Here is a 26,859-nt window from a genome sequence, read left to right on the forward strand (position 1 = left end):
ATATATATATATATATATAGGGACGCGGTGGCTCAGTGTGTTAGGACGCTGAGCTTGTCGATCAGAAGGTCGGCAGTTTGGCAGGTCAAATCCCGAGTGCCGCGTAACAGAGTGAGCGCCTGTTACTCGTCCCAGCTTCTGCCAACCTAGCAGTTCGAAAACATGTAAAAATGCAAGTAGAAAAATAGGGACCACTATGGTGGGAAGGTAACAGCGTTCCGTGCGCCTTTGGCGTCTAGTCATGCCGGCCACATGACCACGGAGATGTCCTTGGACAAGCGCTGGCTCTTCGGCTTTGAAACGGAGATGAGCACCGGCCCCTAGAGTCGGAAACGACTAGCACGCATGTGCGGGGGAACCTTTACCTTTATATATATATATATATATATATATATATATATATATATATATATATATATATATATATATATATATATATATATATATATACACACACATACAGACACACACACACATAATATATATATATATATATATATATATATATATATATATATATATATATACACATACAGACACACACACACACACACACACACATATATATATATATATATACAGACACACACACACACACACAAATATATATATATATATATATATATATATATATATATATATATATATATATATATATATATATATATATATATATATATTCCAAATTTAATTATTATCTTCAATACCCAATGCGGAGTCAGGTTTTTTCCCAAAATAGGTGGGAAGCAAGTCTCTTAAGTCAGATGGTATGTTAGCTGCAGCAAGCCACAAAAACCTAGACTGAGACCACGGATGTATAATTGGGAAGCCTAGCCAATATCAATCATCACATTTGCTACACCATGCTAACATTGAATCCAGTAATAATGAGAATTACTACACCACCCCTTCACTGAGCATAAAAACAATTTTCTACATTTCCTTGCAATGTAGCATCGAAAAACCCCTAGTTTCTCAACCGAGGCAACTTTTATGATGCAGGGACTTCAACTCCCAGAATTCCCTAGCCAACATGCTGGGGATTCTGGGAGTTGAAGTCCACACATCTTAAAATGAGAAACACTGCCCTATACTTTTAGATTCCCAGAAAATAAAACCTGGGAAAAAAGACTTTCTGAAACCCTCAGATCCATCAGAGGAAACCAAAATCAGTTTTTGGTCCACTGATTTTCAAACTGGGTACCCAGGTGCCAAAATACTGGCCATTGATGACAAATTGTTTCTAGGATTCATTTGATTGGCTTTTGTTTCATATGCTCAAGCAAAGGGAAACACTCAGTTTTACAAGAATTATAATACGTATTTTTGGGTGAGGTTAAAAAAGGCACAACATGGTGGTAGACCGAAGGAAGAAGGCATCGTAAAGTATATAAAAGCTCACTACAGCAGGGGTCGCCAACCTGCGGGCTGTGGCCCACTACCAAGCCGTGGCTTACTGGCCACCGGACTGCGAAACAGGCTAAGTGCACTCACCCCCACTCGTGCTACCTCCGCCATGCAAACGGGGGCGCACAGCACAAAAATTGGGTGGTGTGCGGCATGAAAATGGAAAATTGGGCATCGGGCGGCTCAAAAATTGGGTGCTGCCCGGCGTGAAAATGGGGGGAAACCAGGTAGCGCGAGGTGCGAAAATGGGAGAAACCAGGGGGCAAACCGGGTGGCGTGCAAACCAGGCGGGGCACGTGAAAACCGGATGGCACACAGCACGGAAATGGGAGAAAACCAGGCAGCGCATGGTGTGAAAACAGGCAGCGTGCAGTGCAAAAATGTGGACAAACCGGGCAGCGGGCGACACAAAAAGTGGGCGGCACACATGGAAAACTGGGCAGCACGTGGTGCGAAAACCGGGCACTGCACAGCACAAAAATGGGGCAATGCTAGCGCCCACACGGCAAAACTGGTGCAGTGCTACCGAGTGTCACGTGAGTGCTAGCACCGCCCCATTTGCGTTGCACGTGCTCGTGGCCCCGTTTGTGTGTTTGCGTGCGCGCGTAAAATGCTTCTCTCCCGCTCTCTCCGGTCCGCCAACTGAGAGAGGTTGGAGACCTCTGCACTACTGCTCAAACCTGAGGTGGCATTTACCATGTCCAAAATGGGTAAGTAGTCCTTTACTTACAACCATCTGTTTAGTGAGTTACAACAGCATGAAATAAGTAACTCATGTCACATTCTCACATGACTACTGCAGCATCCCCATGCTCATGTGATCAAAATTCCTCTCATGAGAAGCATACTTCTTTGTACAAATGAACACAACGCGCTAATTTTGGCAAAGGGGCGGGAAAAGATCGGGGGGGGGAGTCCTGGGTGGTCTCTGAGCTTGGTGGTTTTCTTGTGGACCTTTCACTACCCAACTAGGTAACAACCTCAGTCAAAGGGAACGCCTCCATTTTTATCTGCTGCTGCTTCTTCTACAACTCAAATCCTTTGGTCACCTAATGAGAAGGAAGGACTCACTGGAGAAGAGCCTAATGCTGGGAAAGGTTGAGGGCAAGAGAAGAAGGGGACGGCAGAGAATGAGGTGGCTGGATGGAGTCACTGAAGCCGGAGGTGTGAGCTTAAATGGACTCCAGAAGATGGTAGAGGACAGGAAGGCCTGGAGGAACGTTGTCCATGGGGTCACGATGGGTCGGATACGACTTCGCAACTAACAACAACAACAAACTTCTTCTACAAGACATTTAGGGACAACTGTCTCGTTTGAGCTTTTGCCAATGAGAAGAAAGCCGTTGCACATCTCACAAAGTCTTGAAAGAGGAGGTGGGGGGGTCACTTGTGGATCCCTTCCTCACTCACCCTCTGGCCCCTAACAGTGGGGGTCCCCAAATCCTGGTCCGTGGACCGCTACCGGCCCACGGCATGCCAGCAACCGGTCCGCACAAACAAGCAAAGCCCCGTCCGTGGGATGCAGGCAGCACACAAAACCACACACTCTCCGGTCTGTGGAAAAACCTTTCTCTACGGAGCCAGTGGTCCCTGGTGCCCCCAAAAGGTTGGGGAACCTCTGCCTAAGAGTGCAACCGACGGACGTGCTTCAAGAGGTTGGATTTGTGATTGAAGGACTTGGTGCAGTGCTTGCAGCTGAAGGCGGGGTACTTCTGGTGGGTGCGCTGGTGCTGCAGGAAGGTGGAGCGGTGGGTGAAGGTTTTGGGACACTGGTCGCAGCAGTGGGGGCGCTCGCCCGTGTGGACCCGCTCGTGCTCTTTGACCGAGGCTTCCCACTTGAAGCGCCGGCTGCAGTGGGAGCAGGCAAAGGGCTTCTCCTGGGTGTGGATCCGCAGGTGCTTCACCAGGCAGGAAGATCGCTTGAACCGCTTGGGACACAAGTGGCAGGGGAAGGGGGCCTCGTCCGAATGCACCTTGCCGTGCTTGTCCAGGTCGGCCTGCAGCTTGAACCGTTTCCCGCAGATCCGGCAGCGGAAAGGCCGGACGGCCGAGTGCACCAGGCGGTGCTTAATGAGGTCGGCGCCCCGGACGAAAGTCTTCTGGCAACGCTTGCACTGGTACGGGCGCTCTCCCGTGTGGATGCGCTGGTGTTCCCGGAAATTGGACTGGTGCTTGATGTCCTTCCCGCAGATGTCACAGTGGTGGAGCTGTAAGTCGGGGACAGCCGGCGGGAGACATCTCTTTGGCTTCCAGACGGCTTTCTTCCTCCGTTTCCGCAGCCGGGTTTTGGGAGGGCTGAGTCGGGGGTCCATGAATTGCCTGGGAAAGCAGAACAAAAGGCCGCAGCGCACCTTTTAACGCTTTTCACGGATTTCTCGCAGCCAAAATCTCCGTGGACTGGCTCAAAGATGCCATTTCAAGAGGCAAGTGGACTTTCTTGTTTTTTTCTTTCAAGACGTTTCGCTTCTCATCCAAGAAGCTTCTTCAACTCTGACTGGATGGTGGGGAAGGGAAGGATTTATGCTCCTTGGAGACAACTGGTCATTTGCCTTCTTAGAGTCGTTGAGGCCACTTGGAGGCTTACCTGTGACCTCAGGGTCACCTGAGTGGTGCGAATGTGTGTGGAGCCTTCAAAGGACCATGTTGTAGACTGGAGACAGATGATGTCATATCTCTCCCCCTGTTCAGAGAGGGCTGTTCAGACCCATCGGGACAAGAGTCAGCAGCCCATCTGGATTTGAAAGACAAAAGGCCCCTCTCTCGAAGACAGCAGAGTCCACATTTTGGACAGAGAGGACCGCTGGTTTGAAAGAGGAGTCAAAGAGGCCATCTGTGTCAAAACTGAACAGCCCTCTCTCAACAGAGGGGGAGGGATACGACATCATCTGATTCACGACTCAGTTTTGAAGATCATATTGGAGTCGTGGCTAGGGGGGCATTTGCCCAGATTCGCCTAATATACCAATTGTGCCCCTTTCTGGACCAAGATGCCCTACGTACAGTCACCCTCGCACTCGTTACCTCCCGTATAGACTACTGTAATGCTCTCTACATGGGGCTGCCCTTGAAGACCACCCGGAGGCTTCAGCTGGTGCAGAGTACCCCGATACTCCCATATTACACCCCTCCTACGTGAGCTGCATTGGCTACCGGTTGCCCTCCGGGTGAGATTTAAGGTGCTGGTACTTACCTTTAAAGCCCTACATGGCTTAGGCCCGGGATACTTGCAGGACCATCTGCTGCCGGGAACGAATTCCCATCGGCCAGTACGCTCACACAGAGAAGGCCTCCTCAGGGTACCGTCAGCTAGGCAATGTTGGCTGGCGACCCCCAGGGGGAGGGCCTCTGTGGGAGCGCCAGTCCTATGAAATCAGCTCCCCCCTGAGCTTCGGATGGCCCAAAATCTCCAGTCCTTTCGCCGCGGCCTCAAAACACTCCTTTTCCACCTGGCTGACCTGGACTGACAGGCATTTTAATTATATTTACAATGTTTAATTTATTTTTAATTTTTAATTTTAATTTATTGCACAGATGTTCTCAATTTTATTTTTATCTTAATTTCTGTACTTATTATATGTTTTGTTGTTAGCCGCCCTGAGTCCTTCGGGAGATAGGGCGGGATATAAATCCCATTAATAAATAAAATAAATAAATAAATCATCTACCTCCAGTCTACAACACAGTCCTTTCAGAGGGTTCCAACAAGATTCGACACCCACTTGCGGCACTCAGGTGAGCTTGAGGACAAGTGGCTTCAATGACTCTCTAAAAGAATGCAAATGACCAGCTGTCTGCAAGGAGTATAAATCCTCCCATTCCCCACCATCCAGTCAGAACCTGAAAAAGCTTCTGGGATGAGAAGTGAAACATCTTCAAAGAAAAACAAAGGAAGTCCAGTTGCCTCCTGAAAAAAAAAGCACCTTTGGGACAACCGTGACCTGGATGACGGAGAACCTCCATAGGCACTTTGTGAACTGGATTAACATTATCAGGTACATGTTCACCAAAAGTGAGTGAGTGACTAGAGATAGTCCTTGACTTACAACCTTTCATTTAATGACTGTCCGAACGGCACTGAAAATAAGCAACTTAGAACCATTTTTTGCACAATTGCGACATCCCCCTTGGCCATGTGATCAAAATGGGGACACTTGGCAACCGGCATTTTATTTGTGTCGGTTGCCGTGTCCCGAGGTCATGCTGTCCCCTTTTGCGACCTTCTGACAAGCAAAGTCAATAGGGGAAGCCAGATTCGTTTAACAACCGTGTTACTAACAACTGCAGCGATTCACTTAACAACTGTGGCAAGAAGGGTCGTAAAATGGAGCAAAAGTCACTTAAAGTGTCTTGCTTAGCAAGAGAAATCTGGGAGTCAGTTGTGGTCGTAAGCTGAGGACAATCTGTAAAGGCACGGCTGGAAAAGGCAACTCACAGGTCGCAAACGGCTGCCTTTGCATGACTTGATAAGCCAATGACAGAATGCAATTCGGCTAACATCTGTGTATCAAAAAAAAAAAATCACAGTGTGCCTTACATCAGCATCATCATTCATGCAGGCAATCCTCACAACTATTGGTTTAAACCAGGGGTCTTCAAACTTGGCCCTTTTATGACTTGTGGACTTCAACTCCCAGAATTCTTCAGCCAGGGAAGTTGTGGAAAAAGCAAATGGAGGAGGCATATAGGTAGCCCACAACTTACAGCCACCACCCCAAATTTATGTTGTCAAGACAGTTGTTTTAAGTGACCTTTGCCCCATTTTACAACCTCCCTTGGCACAGTTGTGAAGTGCATCACTGCAGCTGTGAAGTTAGGAACACGGTTGTTAAGTGAATCTGGCTTCCACCACGGACTTTGCTGGCCCGAAGGTCGCAAAAGGGGAATCACGTGATCCTGGGACACGGCAACCGTCATAAACATGAGTCAGTTGCCAATCTTCTGAATTTTGACCACGTGACCCTGGGGATGCTGCGACGGCCGTAAGTGTGAAAAACAGTCATCAGCCACTTTTTTTCCAGTGCTGTTGTAACTTTGAACAGTCACTAAACGAACGGTGGTAAGACAGGGACTAAACCTTGGGTAAGGCAAAGGAATCCGGAAACTGCCTGGGAAGGATCTTTCTAAATCCCCTTAGTCTACCTTAGAATAGAATAGAGCTGGAAGGGACCTTGGAGGTCGTCTAGTCCAGCCCCCTGCTTAGGTAGGAGAACCTGTACTGTCTCAGACAGATGAATGTCCAGTCTCCTGTTAAAAATCTCCAGTGATGGAGCGCCTACAATTTCTGGTGGCAAGCTGTTCCACTGGTTGATTGTTCTCACTGTCAGGAAGTTTCTCCTTGATTCCAGGTTGCTTCTCTCCTTGATCAGTTTCCAACCATTGTTTCTCGTCCTTCCCTCTGGTGCTTTGGTGAATAATGTGACCTCCTCTGCCTTGTGGCAGCCCCTCAGATACTGGAACACGGCTATCGTGTCTCCCCTATTTCTTCTTTTCTTTAGACTGGTCGAACCCAAGTCCCGCAGCCATTCTTCGTATGTTTTAGTCTCCAGGCCTTCGTGCCCTGGATCAATTTTTTTTCCCCACAAGCTGCTGATCTCTAACTTCCCTGCAAGGGGCCACTGAGCCCCTCTCCTGCACCTCCATTTTACCAAAACTCTCTTTTGCAGTAAGAGAAAGAGGGGGCAGTCGAAAAACGGTATCCCATCCCACAGTCCCCCAATACTTACCAACTTTCACGTCTAATCCCGCTCCCGAGACCAAATGGTTAGGGAAAATATTCCGTGACCTAAAAATGAAGACACCAACATGGAAAGAGAAGGTTTGTGGCTGTGGATCGGTGTCACAGGAACAAAACGCCAGTGTCAGCACACACACACACACACACACACCCCAAAAATGGATTTGCTTGCAGTTTATTGCCTGTGCCTATGTATTCATTTTTTGGGGCCTGCCATTCTGTTGGAAGTGGGGGTGGGGATGTGCTTGTTCGTTGGGGAACGTAATTGCCTTGCTCTGCTTTGCCCTCCCTCTGTGTGAAACGAACGTGGTCTGAAAACATCTGCCTTTATCTCCAGGCAACGGAGCCTGGGACTGTTGCGAAATGAAAAACAGACTCCATTGTCTGGAGACAAGACAGATGTTTTCAGACCATCTTCCTTTCACATGGAGGGAGGGCAAGGCAGAGCAAGGCAATTACGTTCCCCAACAAAAAAGCGGCCCCCCCCACTCCTTCCAACAGAATGGCAAGCCCCGAAAAATGAATACATAGGCACAGGCAATAAACCGTCAGCGAAAACATTTGGGGGGTTCTGACATACGCCCCCCCTAAAAGAACGGCAGATCCACCTGTAAAACAAAGAAAAAGGAAGGGGGGAAAAGAGGAACACACACCTAGCAATCAGGTTTATGGGGATATCGTTCATGAAACGGTTTGAGCAACTTAGGAGCTCTAACGTGCTTCTTATAGACCAGGGGTCACCAACCTCTCTCAGTTGGGGGGCTGGAGGGAAAGGGGAAGGAAGCATTTTATGCGCGCGCACAGGCACACAAATGGGTCTACGAGCATGCGTGACGCAAACGGGGGGTGATGCTAGCGCCCGTGTGACACTCGCTACCACCGCGCCGTTTTTGCCACGTGGGCACTAGTACCACCCCATTTTTGTGCTGTGCGGCACCCGGTTTCCAGCCATTTTTGCGCCATGAGGTTTTGCACCACGTGGCACCCAGTCCTCCCCCATTTTCGTGGCCGGTAGTGGGCTGCAGACTGCAGGTTGGGGACCCATGTTATAGACCCATTCATTCTGCGAAGCAGGAAGATCTTTCCAGAAAACTAAATACCGAGTGGACCCATGATGTTTATGAGAGTCTAGAATGTCCTTGATTTCAAAGTCCATAACAGGTTACGGGGTAGCAGCAGAGGCAGGCCTTAACGCAGAAGTAATCTCGGGTTTCAGCAGGCTGCAATGGAAAACCGGGTGGATTTGTCGTAAACTCTTAGGGAGTTCTAATTCCACGGTGACAGGATTTATAATACACTTAATGGGAAAAGGACCGATGTCAGGATGATAATTTACAGGCTAAACAGCTTGTGTAATTATGTAAAGATGTAATGTAATATGGATGATGCAATACTAGGAATGACTCAGCAGGTGTGTGTATCCCTTTAAGAGTCTGAGTATAAAAGGGAAGTTTTTTGCTGGAGTCTTTCTCTCTCGTCCGACTGCTGTAACTGCTGTGTATTGGAGTTTGCTGTTTCACCATGTGTATGTATTTTATTTCTAGTGTATATTTGTAGATATAGTGTAATATAAAGCATCATTTAGATACAAACTACTGTGTACTGCATTTACTCCTGGGTTACCTCAGCGATCTGGCAACCGATATACTTCGGCCCTAACTTTTGGGATGGTTGCAATGACTGTAAAAATCTAGCGGAGAGGTAAACCCTATCCTCTATATCAAGGGTAGGCAACTTGGCTCTTTTATGACTCGTGGACTTCAGCTCCCAGAATTCCTGAGCCAGCCTGGCTCAGCTTGGAAACCTCTCCCTTTCCCCTCAGCATGGCTGGCTCGGGAATTCTGGGAGTTGAAATCCACAAGTCATAAAAGAGTCAAGGTTGCCTACCCCTGTCCTATATAAAAGGGTTTAGGCTGCATCCATTTTTTATCTGCTGGGGCCTTATATGCCGCCCTGGCTTCATCCAGAGCTTTCCTAACAACGGCCAAATGTTCTGCAACTGATTTGCTCACTCCTTGAGGGAAGGAATGGCAGGTTCGTCAGCAGGCAATTCAGGCATAGGGAGGAAATGGATTGGCTGGATTTCAAATGGACAGTTGGACACTGGGGGGGGAGGAGACCCGAATGGGCATTTTGATGTAACCTTCTGCGCGCAAAATCTTCAGACCTTGCTTTGCCTTCCCGCTATCACTAACTCTCAATGAAAGTTCCTTTTGAAAAAAAAATGCCTGTTTCCTTGGGAGATCTAGTTGAGGCAGGTCCTTATAGCCAGTAGCTCAGTTCGGTGGATAATGCATGATATCTTAGTTGTTCTGTTGCAATTTTAATGGGTTGCCATTAATGTGTGTGTATATATCACAATGCTACAGCGGTGTTTCTCAATCTTGGAATTCTGGGAGTTGAAGTCCACCCATTTTTAAGTGGCCCCGGTTGAGAAGCCCTGTCCTATCGTGACAAACGGAAAAGATCGTAAAAGACTCCTTAAGGATGCACAATCGTTTTATTCTGCTGTAATTTCTATTAGCTATTGATTCGACTGTACCCCTTAGGAGGTACATAATTTTCATTACATCAAACAGGAAATCACACGTGTCGGAAGAATCAGCGTTTCTGCCAACAGAAAGTCCCTAAAAGCTTGCATTTCACAGGTGACCCTTAATTACCTCCTTTACTGAAAATACATACCCTAAATTTGACTTTATTCAAAAGCACACAAAATTTATGTCTTTTAGGACACTACACAACGAAAGACCCAGTTCAGTGTTCGGCAGTGGAAAGAAAAGGGCTTTCCTTTCCAGACTTGTAAATAGTTCCCTACGGACATAAAACAATTGTTTCCAACCAAGTAAGAATCACTTTAAAACATGTTCAGCTGAAGCTTAACATAATCGTCACAGCATGAACTAAGTTCTGCATGTAGAGATCATTCATTTCATCTATACCTTGCCATGTTTCTAGAACTGCTTTGGATTCTAGTGGAGGATTCTGAAACAGATATGGGTCGTCTTTGTTATTGGTGGGTTCAGTATATGCTAATTCACTGACGGACTGAAGTATAAACCCTAAGTCCATATTTCCTAGACCTAGTTCTTTGCAGACACGCACTGACTCGCTAGCGGATAAACTGTAACCCTAAATCAATACTTCCTAGTTCTTCGCAGACATGCACAAAGGGGCAAAAATTTTGAGCCGACGCTCTGCACGTTTTCTCTCACACTTTACAAAGCCCTAGTAAGACCACACCTGGAGTACCGCAGACTATTTTGGTCACCATATCACAAAAAAAGATGTTGAGAGTTTGACGATGGTGGTGGTGGTAGTGATGATTGATATTGGCTAGGCTTCCCAATTATACATCCATGGTCTCAAACTATGTTTTTGTGGCTTGCTGCAGCTAACATTAACCTACCATCTGACTTAGAGACTTGCTTTCCATGTATTTTGGGAAGAAACTTGACTCCGCATCGGGTATTGAAGATAATAAATTTGGGATAGATTATACATATACATACACACATATTTTTTTAAAGAAGCATCAATGGTAACCAGTGACAAATAGCTCTATTTTGTTACAAGAAATGAAATCTACACTAAAATGTATGTAGCTTCCATTAAAAAAAAAACACGAGTTGCCGTCTGTTGCCTGTTCTCTGTATAGGGAGAAATAACAGCTCTTCTCCATTATCTAACAATCCTGGCTTGTATAAACAGAGGCATAGAATCAAGATCACGCGAAGTATTAGTACCACTTTATAAAACCCTAGTAAGACCACACCTGGAATACTGCAGACAGTTTTGCTCACCACATCACAAAAAAGTTGTTGAGAGTTTGGAAAAAATTCAGAGAAGAGCAACTATGATGATCCAAGGCCCGGAGACTTAAAACATACGAACAACGGCTGCAGGACTTGGGTTTGGCCAGTCTAGAGAAAAGAAGAAATAGGGGAGACGTGATAGCAGTGTTCCAGTATCTGAGGGGCTGCCACAAAGAAGAGGGGGTCAAGTTATTCTCCAAAGCACCAAAGGGAAGGACGAGAAACAATGGTTGGAAACTGATCAAGGAGAGAAGCAGCGTGGAATTAAGGAGAAACGTCTTGACAGCGAGGAAAATCTACCAGTGAAACAGCTTGCCACCAGAAATCGTGGGCACTCCATCACTGTCTGAGATGGTACAGGTTCTCCTGCTCGAGCAGGGGGCTGGACTAGAAGACCTCCAAGGTCCCTTCCAGCTCTATTCTATTCTACCTATATGCTGGTTGCCAAGTGTCCAAATTTTGATTATGTGGGGATGGTGCAGCGGTCTAAGTGCAAGGACAGCTTGCGAGTCACTTTTTCAATGCAGCTGTAACTTCAACGGGTCGCTAAACTAATGGCTGTTAAGGACTGCCTGCATTTAAAAGCCTCGAAAAGAAACAAATCTGAACTTAGGCTTGGAGGCAGCGCTTTAAAATGGTAGGAAACAGCTCAGATTGCATTGGATCAATCCGGCGTTTATCAACTAAGGCCACTTTAAGAAGTATGGACTTCAACTCCCAGAATTCCCCCTTGCTAGCTGGGGAATTCTGGGAGTTGAAGTCCAGACTGCTTAACGTTGCCTAGGTTGAGAAACAAAACACCGGCTATACTGTAATTTCCCCAACGGAGGACTAACAGTTCCAATTCTTATCTGAAACTTTATCGTTAGCATTTTTCGAAGATGATATTAGCATTTTTAACACAGCAGTCGAGGCCTGTTTTTCTTCTTTAGCCAAGGTCATTTCTTTTGAGATGGAGAACTTGCCTTTCCAGTCAGTAAACAATAGCGTAAGTATTCCAAAAGTCCTTGAATACACTTGCAAGTCTAAATGCTTTGGGGGGGGGGGCTGCAGCGGAAGGAGTAACAGAATCCATAAATTTTCCACTTGCCAGGAACGTTATCTAGAGTTAATGTTTCCTGTTGTTCAAGTCTCACATGAACTCAACATGTTTTGTTGTCTAATCCTCTGCTGTCTGATGCATTAGATATATTCACTGTATCTTTTGTTTCTCTATCCCCAAATAGGTCAGGGGGAAGGAGCACTGGATATTTTCCCTGCCTTGAGCGGTTTTACAAAAATAAAGGCAGGGCACGCACGCACAAATAAATAAAGGAATAAATATTGCCTGAGCCTTAATAAACTTTTTTCTTTTGCTTGAACTGTTTGGCGATTCGTATTTTTGGGAGGTGGGGGGAAACCCCACCTTCACAAACCACTTTCCCTTCCAAAATCAGAGAATCGGTCCCTTCAAGTCGAGGCAAACTTGAGTTTTAAGGCAACACCATCATCCCCTGCCAGGGTGAACAGGAGGAGTAGCCCAACACCTGGAAAACGAAGAAGCTTTGCCGGCTGTCTTGCAACACTGAAGTCATGCCATGGACTGCTGGGACCGTTTCTCCCAGAACAAAGAACTGGCTGAGTTCAGGCGCCCGGGATCAACCCTGCTAAATTAGGCTAGGCTCTTACGGGAACCCTATTTCCTATTTATTTTTTTATTATTTATTAAATCTGTTTGCTGCCCATCTCGCTACAAGGTGCCTCTGGGCGGCCTACAATGTCAAACCTAACCTATCTGTTAGGTAATCCCGAAGACGCTTTTTAAAAGTCAACCGGACTTTGGTTTCTCTTTGAAAACATTTCGCTTTTCATCCAAGAAGCTTCTTCAGTTCTGACTGAATGGTAGAGGCTGGGAGGATTTATATTCCTTGCAGTCATCTAGTTGTTAGCCCTCTGAAAGTTGTTGGAGTTAACTAGAGTTTCCTTCCTTCCTTCCCATTTTTATACATTTTTCCATACTAGAGTTAGAGTTACAGTTGCAAGAAAAAGTATGTGAACCCTTTGGGATTACGTGGAGTTTTGCATGAATTGGCCATAAAATGCGCTCTAAACGTCATGTAAGTCACAACAATAGAAAAACACAGTCTGCTTAAAATAATACTACACAAACATTAGCTGTTGTCATGTTTTAATTGAACATAAGATGGAAACATTCACAGTGCAGGGTGGAAAAAGTATGTGAACCTTTGGACTTAATAACTGGTTGACCCTCCTTTGGCAGCAATAACCTCAACCAAACGTTTCCTGTAGTTGCAGATCAGACCTGCACAACGATCTGGAGTAATTTTGGACCACTCCTCTTCACAAAACTGTTTCAGTGTAGCAATATTCTTGGGATGTCTGGTGTGAATCGCTCTCTTAAGGTCATGCCACAGCATTTCAATTGGGTTGAGGTCAGGACTCTGACTGGGCCACTCCAGAAGGCGTATTCTGTTCTGTTGAAGCCATTGTTTTGTTGAATTACTTGTATGCTTTGGGTCATTGTCCTGTTGCATCACCCATCCTCTGCGGACCTTCAGTTGGCGGACAGATGGTCGTACGTTTTCCTGCAAAATGTCCTGATAAACTCTGGAATTCATTTTCCCATCAATGACAACAATCCGTCCAGGCCCTGAGGCAGCAAAGCAGCCCCAAACCATGATGCTCCCTCCGCCATGTTTTACAGTGGGCATGAGGTTTTGATGTTGGTGTGCTGTGCCTTTTTTTCTCCACACATAGTGTGTGTGTTTTTCCCAAACAACTCAATTTTGGTTTCATCTGTCCACAGTATATTTTGCCAGTAGTGCTGTGGAACATCCAGGTGCTCTTTTGCAAACTTCAAATGTGCTGCAGTATTTTTTTTGGACAGCAATGGCTTCCTCCGTGGTGTCCTCCCATGTACTCCATTCTTCTTTAATGTTTTCCTTATTGTAGATGTGTCAACAAAAATGTTAGCATGTGCCAGAGATTTCTGTAGGTCTTTAGCTGACACTCTAGGATTCTTCTTTACCTCATTAAGCATTATGTGCTGTGCTCTTGCAGTCATTTTTACAGGACGACCACACCTAGGGAGAGTAGCAACAGTGCTAAACTTTCTCCTTTTGTAGACAGTCTGTCTTATCGTGGACACATGAACATCAAGGCTTTTGGAGATACTTTTGTAACCCTTTCCAGCTTCATGCAAGTCAACAATTCTTGATCGTAGGTCTTTTGAGAGTTCTTTTCTGCGAGGCATGGTTCACATCAGACAGTGCTCCTTGAGACCAGTAAACCCAAAACAGGTGTGTGTTTTTAAAGGGCAGGACGGCTGTCAGCAACACAGCCAATATCATCACACTGATTGGAGTCAAGGTTGGCTCACTCCTGGCTCCAATTAGCTCTTGGAGAAGTCATTAGGCTAGGAGTTCACATACTTTTTCCACCCTGCACTGTGAATGTTTCCATCTTATGTTCAATTAAAACATGACAACAGCTAATGTTTATGTAGTATTATTTTAAGCAGACTGTTTTTTTCTATTGTTGTGACTTACATGACGTTTAGAGCGCATTTTATGGCCAATTCATGCAAAACTCCACGTAATCCCAAAGGGTTCACATACTTTTTCTCGCAACTGTAACTTTAGCAATCGATCTTCAGAGTGCTGACGATCAGATGACAGCAAAGAATATAAGGGAATCCTCGACTTACGACCACAATTGAGCTCCAAATTTCTGCTGCTAAGCAAGATAGTTGTGAGTTTTGTTCCTTTTTACACCCTTTCTTGCCACAGTTGTTAAGTGATTCATTGCAGTTGTTAAGTTAGTAAACTGGCTGTTAAGTAAATGTGGCTTCCCCATGGATTTTACTTATTTTATTTATTTATTTTAATTCCATTTATATCCTGCCCTTCTCCGAAGACTCAGGGCGGCTTAGAAGCTTAGCAGTAGCCTTCATTCTATGTATATGCCTGCTTATTAGGGCTTTCACACACACCCCAAGCAGCATTATTACAAAGCTTATTGCCCCCAACAATCTGGGTCCTCATTTTACCTACCTGGGAAGGATGGAAGGCTGAGTCAACCTTCAGCCTGGTGGGACTCGAACCTGCACTAATTGCAGGCAGCTGGTGTTACTTAAGGAGGCATCAGCCCACTGCTCCACCAAGGCTCTAATATTTTGATTTTGCTTATCAGAAGGTCACAAAAGAGGATCAGGTGACCCCAGGACACTGTGACCGTCATAAATATGAACCAGTCACCAAGTGTCTGAATTTTGATCACATGACCATGGGGATGTTGCAGCGGTCGTAAGCATGAAAAATGGTTATAATTCACTTTTTTCAGAGCCATTGTAACTTCAAACGGACACTAAACGAACTGTTGTAAGTCGGGTTAATCCTTCCATTCCCCACCAGCGAGTCAGAACTGAAGAAGCTTCTTGGATGAGAAGTGAAGGGTAAAAAGTCCAGTTGCCTTTTGAAAAAGCACCTTGCAGGGGGGGGCAACCATGACCTGGATGACTGAGAATCTACACAGACATATCCATGGATGGTTCAGCAAACTCCAGGTTCCACGTGTCGTGTAAATGAAGCCATTGGACCTGGAGGACAAAACGAAGGTAGAGCACTTCTTGCGGATGCCAAAAGACTCTTCCAAAGGTCTATGGCAGGGGTGTCAAACTCAATTTCATTGAGGGCCACATCAGCATTGTGGTTGCCCTCGGGGGGCCGGGTGGGTGTGGCCAGGGTGGGCGCGGCCTACTGGGTGGGCGTGGCTAGAATGCGTATGGCCTACTGGGTGGGCGTGGCCAGCTCTACATCATTGGCATCAAGGGTGCCTATGGGGGCCTGGGCAGAAGTGGGGCAGATCTGGGGGTCTCTGGCAGAAGGTGGGTCTCTGGGCCAGGGCCAAGGCAGCGGGGACCGTTCCCTCACTGTTTCCAGGATGGCTTCGTGGGCCACATGAAACCACTTCGCGGGCCGGATCTGGCCCCCGGGCCTTGTGTTTGACATGTCTGGTCTATGGAGATGTTCAGTCATCCAGGTCATGGTTGTCCCAAAGGTGCTTTTTTAAGAAGCAACGGGACTTTCTTGTTTTTCTTTGAAGATGTTTTGTTTCTCATCTGAGAAGCTTCTTCAACTCTGACTGGATGGTGAGGGGGGGGCGGAAATGGAAAGATTTATACTCCTTGCAGACAGCTGGTCATTTACATCCTTTTAGAGCAGGGGCCCTCAAACCTGGCCCTTTTATGACTTGTGGACTTCAACTCCCAGAATTCCTCAGCCAGGCATGCTGGCTGAGGAATTCTGGGAGTTGAAGTCCACAAGTCACAAAAGGGCCACGTTGGAAGACCCCTGCCGTAAATGAAAGGTCACCCTTCAGCGGCTTCAGAATTCTACAGACTTTGGATGACAAAAGTCCATATATTAATTGCACGTTGCACAAAAGTGTCTAATTTTCCCGCCAGTGAGCTGCTCAACAGTTTGAAAGAAGAGAAGAAAAACTGCTCCCTAAAACAACTTGGGGAATGCAGGTCCAGGTATCCCCCAAAAGTCCAAAGGTGCTTTTTTTTCAGGAGGCAACTGGACTTTCTTGTCTTTCCTTGAAGACGTTTCGCTTCTCATCCAAGAAGCTTCTTCAGCTCTGACTGGAGGGTGGGGAACAGAAAGGATTTATACTCCTTGCAGACAGCTGGTCATTTGCCTTCTTTGAGGGTCCTTGAGGCCCCTTGGAGGCTTACCTGCGTCCTCAGGGTCACCTGAGTGGTGCAAATGGGTGTGGAGCCTTCTTGGCTGCAGGCTGTGTTCTGCCCTGGGTCCCTTCCCTGTTGGAAAACGGGCACAGGCTGTTGGGGATGAGCCTGTGTTGTCTTCATCTCAAGCTGAAGTGCAAACGGTTCCCGTAGTTTGCAATGTTTTCTGGAAATCCGTTCGCCCTCCCGCAGCATTCGAAGGGTGTCCATCCCAAAGCGCATAGCTAAATATCTATGGAGATGCTCCGTCACCAAAGTCATGGTTGTCCCGAAGGTGCTTTTTCAGGAGGCAACTGGATTTTCTTTCTTTTCTTTGAAGAAGTTTCACTTCTCCTGAAATCCTTCCCTTCCCCACCATCCAGTCAGAGCTGAAGGAAGCTTCTGGGTTGAGAAGCAAAACGTCTTCAAAGAAAAACGAGAAAATCCAGTTGCCTCCGGAAAAAGCACGACCTGGTTGTCCATAGACACATCCCCCAAAAGATGCAATCAAATTTATTTGCTAAAGGGGTGGTCCTGTTTCCCTACCAGGAGCTCGAGATAGTATAGGTAGTTCTCAATTTACAACTGGTCGCTTCAGGACCGTTCAAAGTTATGACGGACCTTCTCAGAGCTACTCATGATCCATTTTTGGAGTTACAATGGTCGTGTACGGGTAGGAGATGACCAGGCTGAGCCTGAGGGAGGGGGTCAAACGTGTTACCGGTCTTGAGTCCTTTGTGCCCACAGGAGATCTGAGTCCAGCCCACCTTGAATTCCGTTGACTCTTATCCAAGGCCAGTTTGCATTGACCGTTAGCAGTTCAGATTCTTGTATGTAGTACGTAGAATAAATATATTCATTTGAGCTGCCTAGACTCCTGATTTCCTGCACTTGATAATACACATACACACACACACACCACACACCCTGAAATCACGTGATTGCATTTGGGCGCTTGGCAACCAGCTCACCTTTTTGGCTTTTTCAGTCTCCTGCAACCACATCCCCGTTTTAGAGGGTCGTTAGGGCCACTTGGGAGATTTACCTGTGTCCTCAAGGGCACCCGAGGGAGTGCAAATGGGAGCGGAGCTTTTTTGGCTGCAGGATGTTTTCTGCCCTGGGTCCCTTCACTGCTGAAGATGGTCGCAGGCTGTTTGGACACAGGTAAACCTCCAGGTGGCCTCAACGACCCTCTGAAAGAATGCAAATGACCAGCTGTCTGCAAGGATTATAAATCCTCCCATTCTCCACCATTCCAGTCAGAGCTGAAGAAGCTTCTGGGATGAGAAGCGAAACGTCTTCATAGAAAAAAAAACAAGAAAGTCCAGTTGCCTCCTGAAAAAGCACCTTCGGGACTCTCCAAGTTTCTGCCAATCTCTTCTGGGAGGGAAGGAAGGAGACTCTTGCAGCGCAACCCTCCAGCCCAGCAACCTCACCTACTTTCCCGCATCCAGGCGCTCCAGAAGCGACCATCCCCAGCTTCAGGACCGCCGCGTCGAGTTTTCCGCCTCTCTCTCAACTCTCGCGAGACGTCCTTCGCAAAGGCAGCCGACACGGGAAAAGGTTAAACGTGGAGACGGCGAAGCTAGATGGGGAGATACGCACGTAGATTTCCCCGATGAAACATCCGGGTTTTGAGACGTTAGAAGAGTCCTAGAGCGGTTTGATTTCGGAAACGGAAATGCCTCTACACTTCCGGTAAAGACGGAAAAACAAGGATGCTCTCTATTTTGCTCTATGGCGGGGGGCGGGGCTGTCTTCAAACATGGCCCTTTTATGACTTGTGGACTGCAAATCCCAGAATTCCTCAGCCGGGCACGCTGACTGAGGAATTCTGGGAGTTGAAGTCCACAAGTCATTAAAAGGGCCAGGTTTTAAGACACCCCCCCGCTGTATAAGGGGCCACTCTAGCCTCTTCTAATCTCTATGGCTGAAACGTTTGGGACGCTTTCAGAATGAAGGTGCGCTTCCGCTTCACTTTTACGTGGGGAATGGCAGTAAGTTTGGAGGGCGCCTTCTTTGCTCCCGTTCATAATTAATCCCCCTTTTTTGCTGCTTTAGAAGCCATTCATAAGACAGATTCATGACCTCACACCAGTTTCTGGCTGGCTATAGATGGCGCTCCCGGGGAGGGAAGGAGCGTCGAAAGAGGGGGCCCTCACTTAAGATGGCGGACGAACAGACCTCAGTCGAAATGGCAGCCTGCGGGAAACAGTGCCCTCAACCAAAATGGCGGCCAACGAGAAAAGGCGCTCGTCCCCCGCGGCGGCGGCACCAGCAGCAGCCGGGACAGATCAGGGCCGGTCGGCCTTGTCAGCGAACGGCGTCGCCGACGGCGAGGCGGAATTCCTCCTGCAGTCCGGCGTGACCGACATGGTGCGAGAGGCTCTCCTGAAAGTGCTCGAAGCCCGGCCGGAGAAGCCTGTCGATTTCCTGGCCGGCTACTTCGAGAAGCTGATGCAGAGCAGCCCGGAGGCGGCGACAGAGGCCTTGTCGGACGGCGGGGACCCGCAGCGGCAGCTCAGTCTCGACCGGGCTTTGTGGTACCTGGGCTTAGCCCACCATTCTCACAGGTAGGCGCTAAGAGTCCCCGCGCGCGAGGGGCAGAACTACGATCCCCACGATGCAACGGGGCGACCCACGGGTGGTTCTAAGAGACTCCGCCCGCGGGGCTCATTGGGAAATGTAGTTTTTCTCTAAAGCGGCCAAACATGGGGGGGGCGAGGCAGGCACAGCAAGGACGTGGAAATAACGGATTGTGCTGGGCCGCACCAGGAACTTTGACTGCATTTTAATTGTCGGTTTGGGCTAAACTTGTGAGGGGGTCGGGAGGTCCATCTGGAGCCTGGTAGGCTACAAATCTCGGCTTTTGTAGCCCATTTTGGCCAATTTAAATCCTCCATCAGACTAGCCACTCAACGTATCTGATGAAGTGAGGGTTCATCTCACAAAAGCTGGTGCTTTTAATAAAACGTGTTATTCAGAAAAGTTGCTAGCACACCCCTCTTTTTTTTGCTACCAGCTCTTCCTACGAGGCACAATGATTCACCCATTTTACAATTATACTGCCTACGTTACAAAACATAATTTATAATGATTAAAACTTTAAAATAACGCATGGTGTAAATCACATGGTTCATCATAAAGAATTGCAGTATAATCAGCTAAAATTATTACATCTTAATAAATGGGGAAGCGGGAAGCATAGTCAGTGACTAAGGACATTTTACTTCAATTTTCAATGTGCTAAATATTTGGGTATTAAAAGAGGGGAAATATCACATCAACCACTCAGGACTGTTAGATGGTTTTTATGTTGAGATTAAAATTCTAAAAGAAGAAGGAGGAAAAGTGAAGAAAGAAAAGAGAACTGGATTTATTAACAAAGGAAATTTACAGAATAAAATATCTTGCTTTTGCATCTTACAGGAAAAGCTAAAGATTAGAGTTGGAAGAAATTCAATATATTCTGTTAGCCGTAATCCAGAAATATTCCCCTTTATCTCACCATTTTCATAAACACCAGTATCCTTCAACGAAGTACAGTATTTTATGAACCATGAGCCAGAGTTTCAGTGAATAATATTAATTTTTATTGATAGCCACCTCTCCAGATCAAATCATTACTAATTTCTTTAATTTTCTGCTTTTTACTTGATTTACTTTTGGCCAAAGCCAAGTCACAAATATGTCTACTCCAAGCATATTTTTCTCGGCACGACGCAAATGTAATGTGTTTTCCCTGGGCAGTCTCCCATTTTTATGTGTAGAAGTAACAATTAAAATAATTCTACCTTATGTTAATGTATAAGTAAAAGAAAATATAAGACTTTTCTCAGCTGACATGTATCACATGTTAGTTGTCACATAAAGTAAGCATAAGCTTTTTTGGCAAGTCTCAACAAGCACAACTGGGACCAGAATTTCCATTGCTAAGCACAGTGATTGTAAAATGAGTTGTGTTTTATATTATGACCTTTTTGCCATGGTTGTTAAGCAAATTGCTGCAGTTAAGAAAATCATGCGGTGGTTGAGCAAATACAGTTTTCCCCGTTGACCTTGCTTGTCGGAAGCCAAATGGAAAGGTGGTGAACACATGACCCCAGAATGCTCGAACTATCTTAAATGAATACCAAATTTTGATCACATGATTTGGGGGATGCTGCAGTGGTTGTAAGTGTGAGGATTGGTTGTAAGTCCCTCTTTTTCTGTGCTGCTGTAACTTCGAATGGTCACTAAACAACTGGTTGTAAGTCAAGGACTATCTGTACGGCGTTTCCTAGGAAGAAGTACAGAAATGTTTTTGCCAATGCCTAAATCCTATTTAATTGATCAGAATCATGGGACACATACAAAAACTCAGCAAAGCTTACGCCATTTTCTAAAGTTAAAACTGAAATTAAGTTCCCAGTTTCTTTGCTTTTCCCAGTTGAAGTTAAATTGCCCTACATTGCATTACATACAGGGGTCTTCAAACTTGGCCCTTTTATGGTTTGTGGATTTCCAACTCCCAGAATTCCTCAGCCAGCGTGCCTGGCTGAGGGATTCTGGGAGTTGAAGTTCAAAAGTCATAAAAGGGCCAAGGTTGAAGACCCCTGCTTTAGGGCCTTTGCAGCTCCGAGAGCTTTGAGACCATCCCTTAATATTGCTCATTTCCCCCCACCCCCTCTTCCATTAGGACGGCCTTTAACAACAACGTCCACTCCGCCTACGATGCCCTCGGTGCCAGGGTCAAGGGCAAGAAAGCCGGCGTCGACGGGAAGACCTACAGCGAGCTGCTGCGCCTACTGTGCCAAGACCGGGGCGCCTCCGACGAGACCTTGCAGCCCCTCCTGCAGAAAGTCTCGTGCCGGGACCAGGAAGCAGTGCCCTTTGACCTCTTCCGTTACGGGGTCCTCACCTGCCTGATCCTTCTGGAGTTCCTGGCCAAGGCAGACGGTCTTTACGACGCCCTGGACAACGGCTCGGGCGCCGCCGACAAAAGGGTCTGCACAGCCGTGCTGGGTACGCTGGAGGATGCTCTCCACCTAGCCGACGTCTCTCCTCCCATCCGTTGCTTGGAGGCCGGATCCAAGCTCAGGCCGGACTGCTTGGCAATGGCTATGGACCGGGCCCTGTTGGAGAGGAAGGCCAGCGCGGCCATGAAGAAGGACGAGTTCCTCAAGAGGGCTTCCTCCATCTTTGTTACAAAAGTGAAGTCGATTCACTGAGCCCGGCGAGCAGAGTGGCGGTTCCCTCGACTTTCCTGAGCGGCAGAAGTCTCTGATGCTACGGGGCGCAAATGGACACTGGCTTGGTCTGCAGGCAAGGAGGAGAACCGGTTTTCTTTCTACTGTTCAGCCGGGCTACTGCCATCTTAAGGCAGGGGTGGGGAGCTGTGGCCCCTTTAAGGACCGGTGGACTTCAACTCCCAGAATTCCCCAGCCAGCCATACTGGCTGGGGAATTCTGGGAGTTAAAGTCCACCGGTCCTTAAAGGGGCCATAGTTCCCTATCCCTAGTCTGTATGCCCCAAGTCTGGAACCCCCTCTTGTTATTTGTTTACTTACCGTATTTATTATGGGTTCTTATTTATTTACTTTAAGGGACGCGGTGGCTCAGTGGGTTAGGACGCTGAGCTTGTCGATCAGAAGGTCGGCAGTTTGGCGGGTCAAATCCCGAGTGCCGCGTAACAGAGTGAGCGCCTGTTACTCGTCCCAGCTTCTGCCAACCTAGCAGTTCGAAAGCACGTAAAAAATGCAAGTAGAAAAATAGGGACCACTCCAGTGGGAAGGTAACAGCGTTCCGTGCGCCTTTGGCGTCTAGTCATGCCGGCCACATGACCACGGAGACGTCCTCGGACAAGCGCTGGCTCTTCGGCTTTGAAACGGAGATGAGCACCGGCCCCTAGAGTCGGAAACGACTAGCACGCGTGTGCTGGGGAACCTTTACCTTTACCTTTATTTATTTACTGGTTCACTTCCTGATTAGATTTCCTTCAAGAGCTCAAGGCAACAGCTGGAGCACTCCCTCCCCCACAGTGACAATTTTATAAGGTTGATTAGGCTGGGAGAGACAGGCTGGCCCAGTCACCCAGAGAGCTTATGAAGATTTAAAGGGGTTCTTTTCCAGCTGAGACTTCCCCCACCATGTCCTTGGGCATTCACAGTCCGGGGGTGTTCGAGCCTCGGATTAGGTCTGTGTATCCTGGCATAGGAGGAAAAAGCAATGGGATAGGCAGAGGCAGGTATGATGGGACCCTGAAAGCATTGTCCATTTGTTCAGCCTTCGACTTTTCCCCTTGACCCTTGGCGGTGGCATCCTCTGCGGCTGTGGCTGCTGCTTTGGAACGCCCCGTCGGTGTGCATTAAGGCTGCCCTCTTTGAGAATATTTTCGCGGACTAGGCCAGAGGTGTCCAGCCTTGGCAACTTTTATGACTCGTGGACTTCAACTCCCAGAATTCCCCAGCGTTCCCTAGCCTGGCTGGCTGGGGAATTCTGGGAATTGAAGCCCACGGGTCTTAAAAATCGCCAAGGTTGGACACTGCTGGACTAGGCAAACTGTGAGCCACGGGGTCAGCCTTCCTTCCGTGTGTAATATAGTCTGGGTCCATTTCCCCTCCCCACCCAGCCCTCAACCTTCTCCCAATGAAGCTTCCTCCTCCTCTTCTTCACCTGACCCACAGATCTGCCTGTCACTTTGCTGCGGGGAAGGGAGAACAAAGGGAGCTGCTGAGCAGAAGGAAACCTCCACTCCCCACTCTCCATTTCGGCATCTCTGCAATGGAGGAAGAGGGGGTCAACCACCAGCCCCCCCCGCCAGTCCTACCTAGCCAGCAGGCATCCGAACTGCTCCTTCATCCTTCCCTCACCGTCCAGAACCGTAAAAAAAAAGCAGATTTCAGCCGTGGTTCCAGTGCAGCCAATTGCTGCTTGCACAGCGTGCCTTGCCACCCAGCCAATGGGCTGCAGCGGGCAGAGAGAAGTGGGGAAGAGAGCCAGCATATGCCCATGACAATCACATGACCTCAGCTGGACGTGGCGGCGCTGAAACTGCCCCAGCTTTGCCAAATTTCAATCCCACAGGAGTCCCGGGCTCCAGATTTTGAACTCATTCTGTAAGTTAGCCCCTTTGAGGTATGTTGGTTTGATTAATTGTTGCCCTAGGACAGGGGTAGGCAACTTTGGCTCTTTTATGAGTCGTGGACTTCAGCTCCCAGAATTCCTGAGCCAGCATGGCTCAGCCTGGAAACCTCTCCCTTTCCCCTCAGCATGGCTGGCTGAGGAATTCTGGGAGTTGAAGTCCACGAGTCATAAAAGAGCCAAGGTTGCCTACCCCTGCCCTAGGATTCACCGTTTTGCCCAGTTGATGGTTACAAGCAGAGAAACAAGAAAGCTTTAGTAATATATGGATGCAGGTGCCATGTTTAACCAAGACATGGGTGGGCCCTAAGTGGGGGAGCACCTCTCTCCAAATTATGCCCACCCAGGTTTCAGATTTTGCATTAGCTGAGAGCCCAGGAGGGGAGGGGCTGTCCTTCTTGTAGGCCAGGGGTCTTCAAACGTGGTCCTTTTATGACTTGTGGACTTCAACTCTTTCTCTTTTTGGGGGGGGTGTCTTTGTGGATCCACAGCTGCTGCTCAATGAGCAGGTGGCCAAGAAGGCTTTTGGGCAGCTTTATCTGGTGTGGCAGGATCAGGAGGTTTTCCAGATGGCCGCTCATGCCCTAGTCACCTCTTCACTTGACTACTCCAAAGTGCACTAAATGGGGCTGCCCTTGAAGACTGCTTGCAAGCTTCCTCGGGCCCAGAATGCAATGGCGCAGATAGTGATGGGCATATCTCGGTATGCCCATGATGGCAACTCTGCTCCGTCAGTTGGTCTGGTCTTGTTTCAAAAATGCAGGAACTAGAAAGGGAAAAATCATTAATTTAAAATTAAAAAGATTAGAAACTTAAATAAACATACATATATACGTGTACATATACATATATATATATATAGTTCTAGCCCAATGCCGAGATGTTTCCAAGCGGCAAATCATTCTTTGTGCACATTGGTCCCAGAGGGACACGCTGTAAAAGATGGATAGCTGTTTGAGCAGTACCGCATTTGCAGTAAATATATTTGTCCTCTGGGGAAAACTCCCATTCTTCCATGTGGTCTTTAGTTAAAAAGGATGTTTGATAAACGCATTTAATAAAAAGGATATTGAGATTCTGGAAAGAGTACAGAGAAAAGCAACACAAATGATTAGGGGGCTGGAGGCTGAAACATACAAAGGAACGCTTGCTGGAATTGGGTATGTCTAGTTTAATGAAGAGAAGAATGAGGGGTGACATGATAGCCGTGTTCCAGTATCTCAGGGGCTGCCCCAAAGAAAAGGGAGTCAAGCTATTCTCCAAAGCGCCTGAAGGCAGGACAAGAAGCATCGGATGGAAGCTAATCAAGGAGAGAAGCAACCTGGAACTAAGGAGGAATTTCCTGACAGTAAGGACAATTAACCAGTGGAACAACCTGCCTCCAGAAACTGTGAATGCTCCCAACACTGGAGGTTTTTAAGAAGAGACTGGACAACCATTTGTCTGAAATGGTATGTGGCAGACATGTCAAACTCGCGACGTCGCGCGACATATTGGAACTTTTTTCCCGTTGCCGGCAATGGGATGGGTGCGGTTTCTCCGTGACGCGTCCGGCCCACGGGCCAGCAGTTTGACACCCCTGGTATATGGTTTCCTCAAGCAGGGTGGTGGACTAGAAAACCTCCAAGGTCCCTTTCAACTCTTGTTACTCTGTTAAGTTCTAGTCAAACCAGCGCACAGTCTAAACATCTACAAACCATCCACGCCTCCACAAACAGCTCCTCAAGTGCTTCAATCCAATTGGTTTCGTTATCGTGTTTCCAGCCGCGAAAAGGTGCTAGTTTTACTGCAATTTAGAAAGTCCTAAACGGCATACAGACTAGTAATTTGAGGAGCTACCTATGTCTTGTGGCATCTGCCTGGCCCTTAGAAATTGTCAGCAAGGGTCCTCACTTTCCAGGTTCTATCAAACAATGTCATTTATCAGGACCCTGGAAGTGTTTCTGTCATGGTCCCTGGATGAGGTGATCCCTCAGATCTATATACATAGAATGAAGGCTATTGCTAAGCACATTTGATTTGTGCTTAGATTGTAAGCCACTCTGAGTCTTCGAAGAAGGGCGGGATATAAATGGGATTTAAATAAATAAAAAAATAAAATATCTGTGTGATCTTCCAGGAAATGTGAAAGAGTTTTCTCGCAGGCCTTTAGCTAGATCAAACTTGGCCCTCTCATGACTTGTGGACTCCAAGTCATAAAAGGGGCAAGTTTGAAGGCCCCTGGGCTAGAGTGACTGGAGCACACCCTGGAGGTTGATGGTATATACCAGGGGTAGGCAACGTTGGCTCTTTTATGACTCGTGGACTTCAACTCCCAGAATTCCTGAGCCAGCCATGCTGAGGGAAAAGAGGTTTCCAAGCTGAGCCATGGTGGCTCAGGAATTCTGGGAGTTGAAGTCCACGAGTCATGAAGGGGCCAAGGTTGCCTACCCTTGGTATATGCTCTTGTGTTGACCAATTTTGTCCTCATTTCCTTTTTTCTAGTGTGTTTGGAGGGTGGTTTTTTTGCTCTGTATCATTCCCTATTTATGTTTTTAAAAAATTCTGTTCATTGTAGGGGAATTGCTCAGAATCATTCTGGAATCTAGCAGCAGCAAATGGAATTAAATAAATAAATTGTATCATACACACACACACAATTCCCAATTCCAGTATCTTCACCAACATCTACCTTACTCTGATTCTTGGGGTGGGAGCTGGCCTAATGTCAGCAAATGGGTTTCTGTGGCTGGGGGTGGACTTGAACCCAAGTCTCGCCACTCCTCCGACTTTTCTGCTACCTGTGAGTGGTTCTTAGGTGTAGAGGGAAGGAATTAGCCCTAAATCAGCCAATGAGCTTCTGTGCGTTTGAGGGGAGACTAGAACCCAGATCTTTCCATTACTAGTCTAGCCACTGAATAAAGTAGATTTTTTTAAAAAGGCAAATCTCAAGTTGGTTTAAAAATTATGGAGGTGTTTGATTTGTTTTTAAAGGCCACAGTAGAAACAATTTTTCACTGCAAAAGTCTAGATATTTCCTCTAGACTTTTCCAAGCTTCAAGAAGAATTCAGTGC

At 47.1% G+C, this 26,859-nt stretch overlaps 2 protein-coding genes across 5 annotated transcripts; one reads left to right on the plus strand and one right to left on the minus strand.

Moving 5' to 3' along the window:
• Positions 1–686: 686 nt before the first annotated feature.
• Positions 687–18,310, minus strand: LOC308664343 (uncharacterized protein). Of its 3 annotated transcripts, XM_081321510.1 has the most exons (4): positions 18,121–18,201; positions 10,917–11,064; positions 7,131–7,189; positions 687–3,726 (listed from the first exon to the last, which is right to left on the minus strand). In XM_081321510.1, the coding sequence occupies exon 4, from the start codon at positions 3,717–3,719 to the stop codon at positions 3,030–3,032; it is 690 nt and encodes a 229-aa protein (XP_081177636.1). In that variant the 5' UTR covers positions 3,720–3,726; positions 7,131–7,189; positions 10,917–11,064; positions 18,121–18,201; the 3' UTR covers positions 687–3,029. The 3 variants fall into 3 exon arrangements, with proteins under 3 accessions (XP_081177636.1, XP_081177638.1, XP_081177637.1); XM_081321512.1 differs by lacking the exon at positions 10,917–11,064 and having other exon boundaries at positions 18,125–18,310; XM_081321511.1 differs by lacking the exon at positions 10,917–11,064 and having other exon boundaries at positions 18,121–18,190.
• Positions 18,311–18,893: 583 nt separating this feature from the next.
• TPGS1 (tubulin polyglutamylase complex subunit 1) lies at positions 18,894–23,423 on the plus strand. Of its 2 annotated transcripts, XR_014027674.1 has the most exons (3): positions 18,894–19,257; positions 21,363–21,988; positions 23,349–23,423. XR_014027674.1 is itself a non-coding variant. In XM_081337285.1 (2 exons), exons 1-2 carry the CDS (start codon positions 18,914–18,916, stop codon positions 21,892–21,894), a joined length of 876 nt encoding a protein of 291 aa, XP_081193411.1. In that variant the 5' UTR covers positions 18,894–18,913; the 3' UTR covers positions 21,895–22,054. The 2 variants fall into 2 exon arrangements, 1 of the variants encoding a protein (XP_081193411.1); XM_081337285.1 differs by lacking the exon at positions 23,349–23,423 and having other exon boundaries at positions 21,363–22,054.
• Positions 23,424–26,859: the final 3,436 nt, after the last annotated feature.

Source organism: Vipera berus (genome assembly GCF_964194415.1).
Source record: "Vipera berus genome assembly, chromosome: 1".
In the NCBI taxonomy this organism is placed as follows: Eukaryota; Metazoa; Chordata; class Lepidosauria; order Squamata; family Viperidae; genus Vipera; species Vipera berus.

Bases quoted from the DNA above. Each gene is read 5' to 3' on its own strand.
- LOC308664343 (XM_081321512.1), bottom strand. From the start codon at position 3,719: ATGGACCCCCGACTCAGCCCTCCCAAAACCCGGCTGCGGAAACGGAGG.
- TPGS1 (XM_081337285.1), top strand. From the start codon at position 18,914: ATGGCGGCCAACGAGAAAAGGCGCTCGTCCCCCGCGGCGGCGGCACCA. The intron at 19,258-21,362 runs GTAGGCGCTAAG...CTCTTCCATTAG, and splicing joins TTAGCCCACCATTCTCACAG to GACGGCCTTTAACAACAACG.